This window comes from Dermochelys coriacea, chromosome 7 (genome assembly GCF_009764565.3).
Source record: "Dermochelys coriacea isolate rDerCor1 chromosome 7, rDerCor1.pri.v4, whole genome shotgun sequence".
Lineage (NCBI taxonomy): Eukaryota > Metazoa > Chordata > Testudines > Dermochelyidae > Dermochelys > Dermochelys coriacea.
This window is the reverse complement of record NC_050074.1, coordinates 97,602,687-97,620,737: the sequence shown is the minus strand read 5'-3', so window position 1 is coordinate 97,620,737 and position 18,051 is coordinate 97,602,687. Positions and strand designations below refer to the sequence as shown.

The 18,051-nt window shown below is 40.7% G+C and overlaps 1 protein-coding gene across 4 annotated transcripts in view; it reads right to left on the bottom strand.

Annotated features, from left to right (window-relative positions):
* The window catches only part of CFAP46 (cilia and flagella associated protein 46), a 160,970-nt gene extending 144,228 nt beyond the window's left edge, over positions 1 to 16,742 (bottom strand). For 3 of the 4 annotated variants that reach the window (XM_043519351.1, XM_043519352.1, XM_043519353.1), the window contains exons 1-6: positions 16,389 to 16,742; positions 15,619 to 15,700; positions 14,900 to 15,024; positions 13,635 to 13,766; positions 8,344 to 8,408; positions 7,698 to 7,862 (exon numbers count right to left, since the gene is read on the bottom strand). In XM_043519351.1, the coding sequence (XP_043375286.1) occupies positions 7,698 to 7,862; positions 8,344 to 8,408; positions 13,635 to 13,766; positions 14,900 to 15,024; positions 15,619 to 15,700; positions 16,389 to 16,394 (575 nt within the window). In that variant the 5' untranslated portion in view covers positions 16,395 to 16,742. Of the gene's footprint in view, positions 1 to 7,697; positions 7,863 to 8,343; positions 8,409 to 13,634; positions 13,767 to 14,899; positions 15,025 to 15,618; positions 15,701 to 15,835; positions 16,180 to 16,388 lie in introns of those variants that run through there. The other variant, XM_038411160.2, reaches the window with a different exon arrangement.
* Positions 16,743 to 18,051: the final 1,309 nt, after the last annotated feature.

Genomic DNA, 18,051 nt, shown 5'->3' with positions numbered 1-18,051 from the left:
GCAGGGGACTAATAAATGGTTACCTGGTTTTGAAAAAGCTGACTAGTACTGCTGCAAGTATTTATGGACAGCATTGTGCCCTGAAGGAGTAGAGGACAAGTCTCCCAAAGGAGTCTGGCTTGGCTGGATTTGCTGCAGGGAACCATAGAGAAAGACAGGGATCACTGGTGCCTAAAGGCCCAGTTTCAGAGCCTTAGAGGCTGAAGACCTGTGTGTGTGTCCTTGGGGTCTGGCACACTAAAGAGGTCATTCCCAAGGGCCTGATTACAGCCTGGTCATAGACCAAAACCTATAGATCCATATACCTGGCAAGTCCGAAAGCAAATAAGTGAACAATTTGTCAGTTTCTGTTGCCATACTTGTTCTTTTTTGGCAGGGATAATCTACATACTTGGCACTTTGTTCCTGTCAGCTTTCATTGATTTGCAAAGATTAGTAGTGCTGTTCCTTTACTGGACCTCTGATATACTGGCTCATCCAGACAAGGTATAGTTAGTTTGGGATCAGAAAGCCCAGCTGTGAAGGAAATTCAATGAAGTTATTTGTACACGCATGAAACTAGTGACATTTCAGAGGCTGATCACATTGGCAGAGAGTGCAAAGGGAATGAGTGTGCTCAGGAATAGCCAACCATTCTTCAGTTTTGGAGGTGATTGGCTAAGGTTTCTGGGTTTGATGACTCAGGCCCTGTCCAGGAGATTCCTAGAGTCATGACTGACATTTGCCAACACTAGACAGGATAAACTCAGAGTGCATCACCCCAAACCATGAGTTGGGAAGCTAGGTTGCCCGTGGGAAAAAGGTTTACTTTTTTGCAACAGCTGCCATCTGTGGTAGCTATGTCTTACATGGGCAAGGCACAGTTCAAGCTATGGAAGCAGGCTGATACCTAAATGAATTTTCTGCCACCTCCCAAAAAGCATAAAGATTTCAAGAACATTATCTGTTGTGTTTGGACACAGCCAGGCATCTGATGCACAATATCTTATGATGTTGGTGACACAATAATGAGGGTGATTAGGTACAGTGTCATAGAGACAGCTTATAAAAATATTATTACAGAAAATTCCCACATTTGTCACACCTGGTAAATGGAAGAACTGAAAAAGCCACAAAGAGATCAAGGGAGAAACAAGGCAGAAATGCATCATAAGCTCGAATGGTCTGCAAAATGGTTATTTCAGGAACTACAACAACAATAGTCAATGAAAAATGGGGGCAGCACTGGTACAGTTAGTTGGTGCACATATGGAACAGCTTCAACCAACTCAGTGCACAAAATCCTAAAGAGCTTTTGGAGTTTACACCTGGTCTTATTCAGGGAATCCATACATGATAGTTTACTCTGATGGATATCTTTGGATAAAAAATTCACTGCATTCATTAAGAATTTCCGTATCACTGGCCTAGGGGAAAAACAACACATTTCTATGTTTAGTTCTACAAAACTTCAAATGAAATACTAATCTATAGACAGAATTACAAATGTCAAAGAACTTCTCCATTTTTGTTTTCCTCATAGGCAATACACCGGACCCTCGCTAGAACGTGGGATTTGGTATCCATGACAAGTACCGTGTTATAGCGGGGACCGCATTAAAATGAATACAGTAAATGTCATATCCATAAAGTATAGAAAACCTTAGAAAATAAACTCCTACTTGAAGGAAACAATAAACGAGAAAAAAAGTGTTGCTTTATTAGAGATTTAAAGTTGACATTACAATAAACTAGTCTAGTTTTTCTTAAAAAAGTCGGTGAGTTGCTTTTGCTTCTTGCTGCTGTGCTGCTTCCGCTTAGCAATCTGCAAAAGACTACTTAGCTGCATAATTTTTATAGGCTCAATGTCTTGCGTCTCAAACCATCTCAAAGCAGTCTCTAAGCCGGCTATGTTGCAGTTGATGTTGGAACGACGTCCACTTCATCTTCCTCTTCTTCTTCCAAGGCGAAGGCCAATTCTTCAGCTTCTGGAATGTTGTTTGGCCATACTGCCTGAAGAATTTGGTCATCCGTTAGACTTTCAGCAATGGGACAAAATTCTTCTGCTTCATCATCACCTCTTATCCAGGACTCGATATTTTGTGGCAGTATAGTTACCCTGAGCCCGGACAGTTGCTCGCAAAGCTCCTGCATCCACTCCATGTCTGTTCTTCCAACTTCCCCTTCTGTAAATCCCTCAAAGTCGAATTCCTTGTCAGATTGTGATCTGCCTTCTTCATTTTCTTCCAGGAGCGGATGGCCAAACTACTCTCTCAGTCCCACCATCCAACAGTGGTTTATTGTTTGAGTATGTAATAAATTCCAGGAATCGCCACCAATGTAAAAGAAGTCCTTTATAGTCAACTTCTTCAGAAAATTGGTGACAGACAACTCGCTTTCTATCATTTGTTATACCAAGTTCCGTCAACAGTGCTGCTTAAAAAAGGCGGTAACACCTTGATCAAGCGGCTGGATTTTGGAAGTCATGTTTTTAGGTAAGTATTCAACCCGTATTTTACCGTCATAGGTTTTGAGACTTTTGGCCAGAGGATGCACTGGACAGTTGTCTAGCAAAAGAACGGCCTTTTCTTCTAAGCATTTTGCCCGTAAATGCTTTCGCACAGAAGGGACAAATTCGGTGAAGAACCATTGTTCAAAAATCTCTCTTGTCATCTGGGAATTTTTGGAGTTCTTGTACGAAAATGGCAGGCAATTCAAATTTAAGTGACGAAAGCACCAAGGCTTGCGAGACTTTCCAATGCACAATGGTTTTAATTTATGCTTGCCTGTTGCAGTCACACAAAACAATAAAGTAAAGCGATCTTTTGCCTATTTATATCCTTCTTTCTTATGTTCATCTGTTCTGACGGCCAGGGTTTTAAATGGGCAACATTTTATAATAAATTCCTGTAAACCTGTTCCTCCGAGTAACCCTCTGCCTGTAAAATTTCCCTCAGCTAGGCAGGGTCGTCGTCAGCAGAGCATTTTTGTCCCAAAATTGCAATCTGAGAGATTCCGTGTCTTTTCTGAAATCTCCATAGCCAACCCAAACTTGCCTTAAAATTGCTGAATTCGCCATTAAGTTCCTGGTCGATTTTTTCCGCTTGCATGGCTAAAGCAGACCAGAGATCGGAATGCCTTTCTGCTGTTCTTGCACAAACCACGTGTACTCTGCAGAATCAAGATCGGCATAATTCGCTAAATGGGCTCATTTTCTTTGAAGGCCATACTCTTCATCCAGGTTATGAATGTAAATTCCAAGCTTGTCAGCATTCTTTAGCCATTCACGAAAGGTGGACTTGTTAATGCCAGTATCATGGCTAATCTTTGCCTGGGTTTCGCCATTTCTAAGTCGTTCGACAGCATCCAATTTCTCCTGCACCAAGTAAGCCTTCCTTTTGCCTGAAATTTTTGACATCTTTCTAAAGATAAATACAGTACTGTACCTGTAAATTTTTATTACATTATATTTGTATGGCGTTCTAGGCCTACAGCAATCATCTTAGGGCTTGTCTACACTACTGTGCGGGGTCAATCTAAGATACACAACTTCAGCTACGTGAATAGCTGACACTCTCCCGTCAACCGCGCTTGCGCTCCTCGTTCTGGTGGCGTACTAGAGTTGACAGGAGAGCGCTCAGTGGTCGATTTATTGCATCTATACTCAAAACAAATTGTACTGTACTGAAATTTGGGATCCGTGGCCGTGACTGCGTTATATCAGAATTCGCATTATATAGACGCACAGTGAGCATCTGGTCTAGTGAGGGTCTGGTGTAAATCAGTTGGAAGAAGTTTCCTGTGCTATCTGTCTTAAGTATTTCAATGGCACCATGGCATCTAAGCACTGAATATCTTTCAAATCTTTTGAAAAATGTTACAATGTGGATACCATTAACCTAGCTTCAATTCTGCTTTACGTGGTAAGTTCTAGAAAAATGAACTGCTGATGATTTTCTACCTAAAACATTTTTTTCTCTTTGTTCCTACTGCTTTTCTTATTTATTTTTGTGAAGACTTCTGATATCACTTGCTTTTCATATAATTAGAAATACAGTAAACTATTCACAGTCTGCAAGTGTCTTAGCCTCTGTATGCTCTTCAACCCAGAGAGACCCTGAGAAAGTACTTTTCAACTCTATTGAACTAAAATGGAAAAAGGATCATGGCCTTTTCACTGAGAACACCAGATAACCTCTCTGTTAAAATCCAGGGCTGTTAGCTCAAGCAACCAAGCCAATCTCAATTGAGGAAGTACCAAACTAGGAGAGAAGTGGTCTTTTTAGCAGGATCCCATATTGTTAAAGGAATTAGGTCCCAGACTTATTTTGTTGGAACCCACTGTTGTGACTAGTTGAAAACTGCTTTAAAATAATATTTTAATATTATCCAACCACATAATTTTCCCTTTAATTCAGGAAATCTATCAGAGCAAATTTTTCAAAACTGACTTCCACCTGTCCCCAAAATACACCTTCATGTGTCCTTTTTGAGCACTAATACTTAGGAGCATGAGGGATAGAATTCACACACACAAAACACATTCAAATTCCATTTACATCCCAGTGTTAGTGCCAGAAAAGTATACATGCAGATGTCCTCACACACAACTTCAGATTAAGGCCTCTGACAATTCAGCCAGTGAAGTAACATTTGGAACGCACCCACTGAGCATTGTTTAAACTAGATTCTGCATGCTAATCAGGTAATGCTACAACAACCATGCATCTTTTTGCTGTTCTCATTGCATTTAAATGCGTCTTTATGTACTTTTTCTAAAAAAAATCTTTCTTGGTGATCATTTGAAAATTTAGTGGCACTAGCAAAAAACAAACAAATAAAAAAACCCAAACCAAAACAACAAAAAACACAACAACAATACTCTATCATAAGCTGGTTTGTTTATAAGCTGACCCCCACAAGATGGACAAGTAAAAATGGAAAATTTTTATGACCCGTTCATTAGTTGACCCTATAATTCAGGGGTCAGCAAACTTGATGGGCTTCTGGCCCATCAAGATAAGCCGCTGGTGGGCCAAGACGATTTGTTTACCTTGAGCATCTGCAGGCATGGAGGTAAACCTAAGTAAACAAAATGTCCTTGCCCACCAGTGGCTTACCCTGACGGGCTGGGACAGCAACTGGTGGGGAAATTTTGGGAAGGGGGGGAGAGGCTGGGGGTCAGAGGAGTAACCCCTGTGACCACCCCCCCACATTGACCCCACCACTAACCTGGGATTTCCCCACATGACCCTCCCTGTGTGACCCCTCCCTGCCCCACCCCTAGCCTGGGACCCCACACTCTCCCCATCCCATCCTTTCCCATCTTACCTGGGGAGTGCCAGGGGAAGATGCCAGCCCTGGAGCTACAGCTACTTCAGAGGCTATGGGGAGAGCAGCATAGCCAGAAGAGGAGAGACTTTGGCCCCACCTCTTCCCTTCTGGCTCTGCTGGCTGTGCTGCCCCCTCTGTTGGGGAGTGCTGGGGGAGGGGGTTGTGTCCCACCTCTCCATACCTGTTCATAAGCCGACCCCCTTCTCTGATGCTTCCCCTATTTACTGAAAAAATTCGGCTTATGAACGAGTATATGCAATATAACAAAATCCCATATTTTTACCTATCTTTTTAGGTGACATTCTACTTTCTTTCATGTTGAATTTTCCTCTACAAGCAATATGGACTTTTTAGATACCCTTAATATTTGCATCTCTGAAATAGAGATGATTATAGACTATATGGGACTACATCAGAATTTTTTTATTATGAGCATCAATAGTTAAATATTCTGCCCACAGATAATTGTTTAACCTAGTGCTCATTACTCTAATTACTGAACAGATAAGATGTACAGGAAAAAAATCTAAAAGTTATATAAATATGAAAAAAAATCAGCTGGTTTAAATCTGATCTATGGCGCTAGGGAACTTTTCAGGATGCCAAAATAACTAATCACTTCTCTCAATGTCATATGACTTAAAATCTAGGTCCACAGATAATTTCAGAGAATAAATTTAAGTATTAACTACTGAAATGGCTGAACACCACAATGAGTTCCTCTGCTACGGTCAGGGAAGATCAAAACTGCTGGTTTAAATCTAACAACATGGTATCTGAAGTTCTTTCCCTTCCTTTTTCTATTGGCTCCTACTTTGGAAAGGGGGGTGCTATAGAAATTGCAGAAGCTATGACAGCACTGCTAATGCTCATGCCAAAGGTGATGTTAACAAAAACTGTGGATCAAAATTTAGCTTTAGAGAATAATTAGAATGAGACTTACTTCTTTTATACTTTGGGATATGAGGCCTGTGGCTTTGTTTCAAATTAGTAAGAAAGAACCTTTAAGATACCATGGAAGAAAAACGCTACTAATACTCACTAATAAAAAATAAAAGCTTAAACAGAATCAGGTTACTTTGATGAGAATTTCCTTCTAATATATAATCCAGTAATATATGCATGAATTACAAATTGCAAAATGAGTTCACCATATTTTACAGTCATAAAATGTGCTTTCTGATAATGAAGAATAATGCTTAAACCCAAGGATGTCTCAGAAATATTATATCTCAGATAGCTCTCGTAACAAATGATACATAGCTCATTACATGGATAAAAAAACCCCACATACTTCAACTGATTGAACACTAGTATTCATTTGTGTGCTCTTTACTCTAAAATGTAGTATTTAGTATACATTTTCCAAGTGTCACTTGCTAAACACACTTATTTCATGCAATTTCATTTTGACGTACAGCTACATTAAATAGGAGAAAAAGTTAATAAGAAAATTTAACCTTTCACAAATTCACTTGACCGTTCACTCGTTCATCTGAGAGAAAGGGAGCCCCTCTGGCTACTGGCCAGACAGAACTTCAGGGCCTTCTTAGCTATGCAGCTAGAGATTGCCCCTATTCTTCCTCCTTGGTGACAGTTTGAATGTCAATTTTTAAGGGGTAAGGTCATACATTCTGCCAAAACCAACTACCATATAATGCAATCAGGCAAAAAAGAAGAAAATCAGAAGTACTGAATATGCTCCCCTCTGACTCTCCTGGCAGGGACAGGAACCTCCCACCCTCTCCAAGGATCAGGGGACAGGAGATGTGTCTGTTGCCCCAATCTAGGCTAGGGATTTTTATCTAAAGAAAGATGGTTCTTAAGCCATGATGTAGCTAGTTTGTCTCCTAACCTAAAAGGACACACACAACAGTTAATTCAGCACCACAGCTGATTTAATCCAACAGGTTATGATGCCTCAGACTGGAGCTGACTAGATATAGAGAGTAAAAGTTTCCTTCCAAGAGTAATTCTTTACATACAGAGATTTTTTAAATATATATTTTGACCACATGAAGCAAGACAACCTGTTGCAGAGACAGTGACTATAGCTTTCTAACTCTTGTGACGTGTCAAATCCATGGATGTCACTTCATTTTAACCACAATACAAATATCAAACTGGAGTACCTTTCGTACTATATATACAGGTTTTATTAAAGAACAGTTAAACAGTCTGATCCTGCAGTTTTCTCTAGACAACTATTGGTCTATGTACAAATTATGAAATTCTGCTCTATGATTTACAAGTTGTACCATACTCACAATATATTTAGAATAATATTTAATATGCCGGTTTGTGATCAAAGATAACCATAAATGGGAGCTACATGCACAAAAGGACAACAGGACCCTGGTCCTAAAATAACAGTTCAAACTTACATCATGAGTTCTGCTCGCCATTGCTTGTCTTGCTCTTCAGCTTGATTTAATGCTGTTACAATCTGAGATAGGCTGGGAATAAGAAGGTAGCGGAATCCAGGCTTAAGATACGGCCTTACAACCTGCCAGTAAAGGACTGAGGCATTATATATCAAAAAATAATATCTGAAAAACAAGAAATAGGATTTTATAATCTGAAATAAACGTATACTTATTTAAAAGGCTCTTTATGTAGTTTCTAAACAACAAAAGTAGGGACTGCGTCTTTCTATTGTTTGTACTGCACCTACCATCCCGACTGAGGACGGTGGGCACCTCAGGAATACATCAATGAGAGCTAACCCTGCACTCTCCTTCCCACCAGCAGAGTTATAAAATGGAGGGACATAAGCAGCCATATATATTACATTAAAGCACATTTATATTCATCTTGTTTCCCTAATACTGTTCCACGATTATTTTTCATATGGTGAAGCACTGACGTTGTTACAAGAAAGGAGTAGGACTGAGACAGATATGGTCCACAAAACGATCTGTGTTACCCAGAACCCCACAAAATGGAAGTATAAGAAGCAATTATCTTAAAAAAACTAGGTCAGTAACACTGTTGAGATTTGGAACTGTAAACCCTATCAGATAGTTTTACCTTGGATCGTGTATTGCAAAGTCTAATGCTTTCATAAGGTACATCACAAAGTTCTCAAACTTCTCCTAAAAAATAACAAAGAATTGTTAAAGCTCGTTTGACACAGATCTTTATTAATCACTGCCATATTACTAATAATTTTCAGCCTATTATCAAATTATTTTTATTGCTACAGGTGGGACTGCCAGTACCATATAATATTAAGGTTGTCTAATTCTTTCCATTAATAAAGATCCTACTACAGCTGCTTATAACATTGCCAAACTTTAACCATTTGGCTGAAATTTTTGCTGACATGTTTAGAAAATTTCAGCTTAAAACATTCTTTACACAAAGACCACTTTTCCGCACCCCTCCCCCATCCCAGGGGATCAGTCATTTCTGAGAACAAGGACAGCCTATACCCCATGTTCACCACTTTTATAAGATTATGATATATTTTGTACAAAGTATGCCTTGTGAATTATCATTGTAAACTCATACTCTGCTGAATATTATCATTCTGTTGAGATATGTGTAGTAACACTATGTGTAAAGTTATAAGTTTCTTCGGCATGATTGTTACTGAAATATGTTGTAATTCCAAGTAACGCCCACAAACCAGTTTCTCAGGGTATGGCTACACGATTAGGCTTTTAGTGACACTGCTGTGCTGCTACAGCCATGCTGCTAAAAGGCACGTAGTGTAGCTGCTGTTTGTCGGCAAGAGAGAGCTCTCTTGCTGACAAAAAACTTCCACCTCCCATGAGTGACAGCGGCTTTGTCAGCAGGAGAGCACTTCTGCGGACAAAGAGCTGTTCACACCAGCACTTTTTGGCAGTAAACCTTTTGTCATTCGGGAGGGGGGGGGAATTGGGGGTGTTAACACCTTTGAATGACAAAAGTTTTGCCCAGGAAGTGCCAGGGTAGACAAAAGCCTTAGAAACAATGACCCACTAGCACACCAGCAAGGTGTTAAGGGGCCATTACCTATTTAACTGTCTATTCATCAGCAGGGGGGAGGTATAAACAAGAAATTTACACTGCATCACAGGTATGTTTCTAACCTCAAGTCCACAAGGGACTGCCTGTCACCATGATTCAGCAAGAATGTTTCTAGCACAAGAAATTGAGTTACAATCTCTCTGCTCATGTCATCAATGAACACGTGAAGAACTGAACAAATGGGGGAATGGTCCCTAGCTGGAAAAGAAATCCAGCCTGTGAACTGTTGCAGTTTATGATGGGAGAAACATTTTACTTTTGAGTTCATTTAGGTATTAGCATGTGGTTTTATTTCTTTTGTAACCAATCCTGACTTACATGCATCTATACTTGTAAAAAAAATCTAACTTTCTGTAGTAAATACATTTATCTTACTGTGTTATCTTAACCAATGTGTGTTTGAATTAAAGTGTGTAGGGAACCTCTACTTGAGAATACAAGATTGGTGCATTATTACTTCCCAGTGTTGGAATGATGGACTATCTATAAGCTTGTACTGTCCAGAATACTGAGCAATGCAAGATGCACATTTCTAGGGAACAAGGCTGGGACTAAGAATTTGCGGGTAGTTCATGCGTGGCTGGGACAGCACTCATGTATTTAGCTGAGAGTGAATTTACATGCTGAAGGCTGCGTGACCAGATAAGGAGTGGCTGTTCTGGAAGTAAAGCAATAATAAAGGCACCCCAAGCTAGAGAGTTCTGGAGACATTGCTGTTGAACAGTTCAGATTGTACCCTGGGGAATCTGACACAGGAAAATACATTTTTTTTTGCTCACTTTAAAATTCTGTTGACCTTTTATTTGAAAGGCTCCGGTAAGTCTATAATTTGGAGCAAGCAGTTGAAATTTGGGATGGGGAAGGGGTGTGGAAGAGTAGCCTTTGTGTAAGAAATGTGCCTTTTTTCATCCCTGTAAAAACCCACCCAAATTTGGCCAAGTTATAAACATTTGAAAAGTCACCGTTCAAACACGCTAAGTAGCAACCTGTTAGATTTCAAAGTTTCCAGCCATGCTTGTCATGCTCCAACCCAGGGCTATGCAAAACTTTCCTTGTAATAAGAAAAGGAGTACTTGTGGCACCTTAGAGACTAACAAATTTATGTGAGCATAAGCTTTCGTGAGCTACAGCTCACTTCATCGGATGCATTTCGTGAGCTACAGCTCACGAAAGCTTATGCTCAAATAAATTTGTTAGTCTCTGAGGTGCCACAAGTACTCCTTTTCTTTTTGCGAATACAGACTAACACGGCTGCTACTCTGAAACCTTTCCTTGTAATGGGAAAGAGCTTTAGACTGAGAACCTGAACTGAGAGCAAGGACCCTATCTCTCCTGTGCTCTCAATGACCCTGTGCCTGGATGAGACAATTTGGAGGAGAAAGCTGCCTGATTCAAACTCAGAGGCGACAACACTGTACCAAGGGGTATGAAGATTGTGGGGAGTTGATTGGGACAAGACACCTGGAAGGCTGGGACTGGATGCTTGGGGGAGAGGGGGAAACTAGGACTGGGAGTTGGGGTAGAGGGAGAGACTAAGACTGGCTAGGCAAGGAGATTAGGACTGGGAGCTGGGGAGAGAAATAAGTGGGGGAACTGCAAGCCAATAAATTGGGGAAAGATTGCGATTGTATGAGGAAATGGGTGGAGTGAACTGGGACTCTGAGCAAGGATGTTGGGGACAGAGCACCAGTTGAGTGGGGAAAGTAAGTTTGGGGACAGAAGACAGATCTAATGAGGAGCCAGGGTGTGGGGGAACAACTAGGAATGGATGGGCAAAGAGACTGGGACAAGGAGAGCTCCGAGTTACTACAGAGAATTCTTTCCCAAGCGTCTGGCTGGTGGGTCTTGCCCACATGTTCAGGGTCTAACTGATTGTCATATTCGGGGTTTTGAAGGAATTTTCCCTGGGTCAGATTGGCAGAGACCCTGAGGGCTTTTTCACCTTCCTCTGCAGCATGGGGCACTAGTCATTTGCAGGTCTAAACTAGCATAAATGGTGGATTCTCTGTAACTTTAAGTCTTTAAATCATGATTTGAAGATTTCAGTAACTCAGTCACAGGTTATGGATCTATTATAGGAATGGGTGGGTGAGGTTCTATGGTCTACAATGTGCAGGAAGTCAAACTAGTTGATCAGGATGGTCTCTTCTGGCCTTAAAGTCTATAAGTCTGTGAGATGAGGGAGGTAGGAGGGGGGGCTTGTTCCCAGTCTTCTTGACCATGTAGTCCAAGGAGTTGCGGGGGTGGAAGGGGAGACTAGAACGGGGAGTCCAAACAGATGAGACTAGAATTAGCAGGGCAAGGAGACTGGGATTGGGAGGGAGAAGCCTGAGGAACGGAGACTAAGACTTGGTGACAACTTAGGAGTTGAGAAAATAAGGAGAATGGGACTGAGAGAAGGAGCCAGGGGTGGGAAAGAGTCAGCACAGGGACATACTGTAGAGGGAGGGACAGAAGGGGTCACTCTTTGGGGGTGGGAATAGGCAGAAGTGTCTCTGGACTGTTCCCACTGGAAGGTACTCCATCCAGAGCCTGCCCTGGAACCCAAGATTCCTGAGTCTTACCATTCTTCCACTGTCAGCGGATATCAGTGAAACTGACTGGCAATATGCCCCATTCAGCTCTAGGAATGATCTACTTACAGAATGACAACCTATGACAGTTATTTACTCCATTAGCTCAAGTGACAAAGTTTTGGGTGATGGATCTAAAGGTTCTAACCTTATGATATATGTAGGTATAAATGTGATGCAACATGATGGAATTTCTGTTTTTTCATTTAAGTTTTTCAGAAACCTGGGAAATTACACACAAATATGTTAAAAGAACATTTTTAAGGTTCCAGAGTTAAACACTCAAAGGCTAGGAAATGCTAGAATTTAAGGTCACCTGTGCAACTTAATTTGCTCCCCTTTTGTGAATGCTTTATGATACTGTCTTTAATTACTAACAAATTTATTAGAGCATAAGCTTATGCTCTAATAAATTTGTTAGTGTCTAAGGTGCCACAAGTACTCCTTTTCTTTTTGCGAATACAGACTAACACGGCTGCTACTCTGAAACCTGTCTTTAATTACGTTATCACATACTACTTTTTTTTCCAAAGGACTCCTGTCTGATTCAGTGCACAGTGAATAGACTGTGTCTGAAAACAGTGCTGTGTAATGAAGGAGACTGTTTGTAGGACCTCTGTTCCATTTGCTGCAGAAACTGGAAGATGCATACTGACAGACAGCGAATTGCAGGAAGAGTAAAGATGCTGGCCTGAAGAATTTCTGAAAATCTAAGTCAACCAGAAATCTGTATACTCACTGAAAGGAATTTTTAAAAAAGTAGTAATATAAAATTTCAGTGTCCTCCATTTTAGGAAGTTGTCACACACAAGTTACTACTACAGAAGGTCAGAAATTTTCTGATGAAACAGTTTAATCTGAAAATATTAATTCACTGAAGCAAAATGTTTCATCGACTCTCTCAGAGATTTGACAGAATTTCTGTTGAAACACAGGAAAACCTGCCAGTTTTCCAGCATCCACATCTCCAGCAGGGAGCATGCAAGACCCCAGAGCCAGGGCTTTTGGGGCTGGCAGGTCCCTGCTCTGCAGCAGCAACCTTGGGAACCCTGTCTGGAGTCAGCATTCTCAAGGCTGCTAGGCTACCAGCTCCATGGCAGGAATCCTGCCATTGTCCAGAACCCCAGCTGGAGCTAGGACTCTGGTGCCTGTTAGGCTTCCCACTTTGGGGCAAGGAGTTTGCCAGACCCCGGAGTCTCAGCTGGAGCTGGGGTCTCCACTCTATGGCAGCAGCCCTGGGAGCTCTGGCTGAAGCCAGTCCTATGACTTCCAGCTCCATGGCAGGGGCCCTGGAAGCCTTAAAATCCCTGAGAGCTCCAGCTAGGGGACTAGCAGCTGTGAGAGCTTTAGCTAAGAGAAAGCGACATTCTTGTCAGTTTCATGGCTGCTATTCAGTAAATTACAAGAATGTCAGTTTTGCATATTTGTTTGGGTAACACTATATCTTGGTGTTTCTAAAACAAGAATTTCATGTTATCTCCAGTTTGTGGAGAAATTTTGGTAAATATGCTTTTGTTCTAATTTGTAAAAATTTCTAAAAGTAAATATGAAAGTACCAAAATTTCTAAGTTTCAGACAGCTCTACTTACTACCCTTACAAATTTTATTTATATATATATATAAGAATTGAGAACAAACATTATTTAAGACACACAATTTAATTTAACATTGAACTATCAACATTCTTAAAAACTAGATGTTACCATAATGTTAAAATTCACAATATTTTCTCACCAAATTATCTGTGGAGAGTGGGGTGTACAACTGGCCTTGGCACAAGTAGGCTCTACCCATAAATTGGTTTACAGGATGGCTTCCTTTAAAGTACATCTGTAGACAGTCACTGCTAATTTCTGGATACCCCAACTAGAACAAAACATTATTTTAAAGTTTTTTGTTTTTGTTGGTTTTTTTTGTTAAATGAACAACAATCCAATAAACAGTTGGACAAGAATGATCAGCTTTTAAAAGTGTGTGTTTGGTGAGACAGCAGCATGTACATTCATAGTCCATTTACAACTGGAAGGTAAGGCCAGCACGAACAACTCAAGACATTAGGATTTTAAAAAGTTAACCATTTTTCTCCCCCAAAAATCTGGGAAATGGCAGCTTTTTACACAACAGATCTGGTTCCTAGGTTTATTCAGAGTCACACAACGGTTTACTATAGTATAAAAAATAAATAAATATTTATTATTTGTTATACTTAACACTGTATTGCATATTATTAAAAGAACTGTTGATTGAAAGGTCAAATTCTGAGTTGCATAAGCATAACCAAGAGCAGAATTTAGTCTATAGAATCTTTTTTTGCTGGCAATGATGCAGAACCCCCAAATAATTCACATTAGATTTCAGATCTCAGGTACAATTTATATGGATGGTAACTATGAAAAAGAAATAAAAATCTTTTACTTGTAAACTGAACACATTGGAACTTCAGATGCCACTTTTCAGTGCAGAATCATACCTTAAAAGTATTTTAAGCTTATAAAAATCTGAGTCACATTTTATATGACACTAAGAGGTAGCAGCAACAATCTCTTGTGATTAGAATGTTTTCCTCAGTTTCTGCATGACAACAACCATTCATCAGCAACTCCTCTTCCATTTTGTCCAAACAGCTCACACTAGCATTCTCATAACAAAAGAAACAATGATCACAAAACTATTAATATACATTTGACTTGTCTACCTCTCTTACTCTGTGCTAATCAGAGACTTCAGAAAGTGCAGCTTGCTGATGATGAAGTTTACAAAAATGCTAACTTTGGAAAGAGGTTGGGGCAAAGGATAGACTGGCATAAGCCAAAAAGCAAGTCTAAGCAATTGGTCTGTAAAGTAAGAAAATCGCAGCATAACACATTTCAGAATCTGTATTTCCAGTGGTCCTGGCAATATCTTTAAATATTAATTTACCAAAGCACTATCATAGTATAATTCTAGACAGTTCTTTTTATTTATTTCAGATAAATAGCCTACCTAGAAACTGTAGTTACCTGGAGTGCTTGTTCTGCACACAAGACATATAAATCAGAGCTAAAGCTCTCTGATGAATCAAGTGCAGATTTCCCTTGATTGGCTGATTTGATCAACTCATAAGTATTCTTCAAAGCTTGAATGTCTGTTAATAAAAATAATGTATAAGGAAGATAACAAATAATATTCTTTGCTTTATGCCAGAATGCACAGACACTTGACTGTATTATTTCAAGTGATCAACCCAACAGTAAGAGATCTTATTTTTACTCATAGTAAAGAATCATATATTTGCAGGGAGAAGTTACCAAAAGACATTGTGTAAAGCTAAGCACATTCTGGATGGGAGTTTTATTGAGTCTCTTGCAGTTTTAAATAAAAAAAAATCAAGCAGACAAGAAAACAAAGGACATATAAGGCCTGTTCTGAAACTCCTTGAAATCAATGAGAATCTTTCCACTGACTTCACTGGACCTTGGATCCAGTTCTTAAAGCTATTATATGAAATAAAATTGTTTTAAGTAAACTATTTGACTAAAAAGAGTGTTGCATTGTGGTATTTATTTCATGTCCTCTAACAAAGACATACAAAGTAGTCATAGAAAAATATTTGGTCTACAGTTCTGTATGTATAAAAACAAGAACTGATGAAGGTCCATGTACTGCAAGAACGTTTACAGTCCTCTTTTATTTAAAATAGATGCCAAGTAACGTTTCTATACATTATTCAAGCATTTACCTTGGTGGTTCTGTGCAGCAGACAACTGCTGTCTGATCACCAAATCCATGTTCTTAGTCGCAAAGTCTCCGACTGAACAAGTCTGCAATGAATGCAATAAACACAACTGTTTCAAACAAACACTATTTACATAGACGCTTGAATTAATCAAATCAGATTTAAAAAAAAAAAAAAAAAAAAAAACCGCTACATTTATTTTTTGATCCATAATTATTACCGTGCTACTAAATCTCCATGCTGCACACCGCAGGGTCTATTTCGATCACAAATACAGCTAAAGCAGCCAGAGGTGTATTTTAATTATCTTTCCGTAGATGGCCCTGGCCTCCCTTGGCTGATCACACTTCGCAGCCAGAGACTCTAGGAAACCAGCAAAACAAACGAACGACACATTTACAAACCGTCTAGTTCCTTGTCTTTAAAAAGCGCCACAATACTGTGCAGCGAGGGCACACGCACGGGGGGGGGGGGGAGGCGGCGGGGGGCTCCCTATAATGCGGGGGCCACTGTAGAGTCCGGGCACGGCCTTTAGAATAAAGGCCAGAACACAAGGAAACTTGTCCTGCCAAGGCGTCCACGCCGCCGTCCCCCAACACCGCCCCCGCCTGAGCCCCGACTCCGCTCGCTCCCCCTGCCCCGCGCCTCAGCGCCCGACAGCCCCCCTCCCAGGCCCGACCCCCTCGCTCTGCCCGCCCCAGACGCTATCAGCAAGCGGCGCCCTCCATCCCCGCCTCGCCAGCGCTCCTCACTCGCTGCCCCTAGCAACGCACCAACATACCTCGCTTCCCCCTACGGACTCCGGCCCGGGACACACTTCTCGTCCCAGCCCAGCGCTTTCCCGGCCGCGGGGGGGGGGGGGGTGTGTGTGTCTCCTCATTCCTGCCTCGCGAATTCTGGGGGAGCCCCAAGGCGGGGACCGGCCCGTCACTGGCAATGGAATTGCCCAGGAGCTGGCACCAGCAATAGGGATGCGGTGGACTCAGCCACCCAACTCCCAAGGCAGCCACTGCCAGTAGTGTGGGGCTGAATTCACACAGGAGGGACCCAGATTCAGAGCACCCTCTGCCCCAAACACTCTGCTTCCTTCTCTGCCTCTCAGGGGCGTGCTTGGGGTGGCCTGGAGGCTCACACAGTGCTTTCCAAGCTCACAGGATGCGTGTGTTTGGTGAGACAGCAGAATGTACATTTATAGGTCCACCCCAGCCCATCTCCCCATCCCCAGGTAGAGAACCAAGACAGACAAAAGGGGACAAGAAGAAAAGTATTAACTGTTGAGGATGTAGAAATAAACTAGCAGAATATATTACTTTAAAGTCACAGAAGAAGTTTCAGGGAAAGCAAACAATTTAGTAAAAAGGGCCTCCACAAAAGGATGTGCTACAAAACATCACAGTCACTCTGAAAATTGATATTTTTATTATAGAAAAGGTTATAGCAGTAGATATTTTCAGGGGGTTATAAAAGAACAATAGGAGCAGAGCCTATCCACATAATCAATCCAGTTAAGAAATTATAAAAGAAACATTCTCTCAGTGTGTCCTTCAAGAACAATCCTGCTCTTGTTTTTTAGCAGGATTCCAAAAAGCACAAGTGGGAGACCCTGCTCATGTCGTAGCAAAAACATCCTCCTAAAATAAATACATATGTAAAGCACACTTTCATGAAGAAACATACTCTATATAGATTCACTTCTGAACAGGAATTAGTTAGACAGTTTTACACTAAGAGTGTTGCCAAGAAAAGTGATCAGCACTGATGTACACCTTTGCCTTTTTTTCAGAGTAGCAGTCGTGTTAGTCTGTATTCGCAAAAAGAAAAGGAGTACTTGTGGCACCTTAGAGACTAACAAATGTATTAGAGCATAAGCTTTCGTGAGCTACAGCTCACTTCATCGGATGCAATGAAAGGTGCCTTTAGTACCTTTACCAGGGAATCTTTTGAAATAACAAGATATGCCACCAGTGTCCACAGCTTTAGGCTGAAATCACATGTAATGGCAAATGACATTATATCATATTTACCAATGTAGACAACAGCCATTGGGTATGAATAAGTGTCTTTTGAAATCTAAGGTTTTATTTTATCTAGACTCCTTTCACAGCATATCAGTCAAGCACATTTCCATTCTTCAGAGAACACCAGTACAGAAAAAAGATTCAGTCAGAAATGAATTGGTTGGAGTGGACCTTCAATGACCCTGCTTACATCAATTCAAAGATTTTTCAAAATGAAATGTTTAGGCTATTCCTATTTCCAAACACCCATTCAGCCATGCCAGGATCCATAGTGCTCAGAAGCCATAATGATAAAAACAATATAAATGCCTAGATAGGGTAGAAAATGAATCTAAGTCTCTTGCATTTCAGGCTGGTTGGAAATTCTGTAAAAGCAGCATGTTCCAACCTATGGGATAATAAGAGGAGCATTTAATAT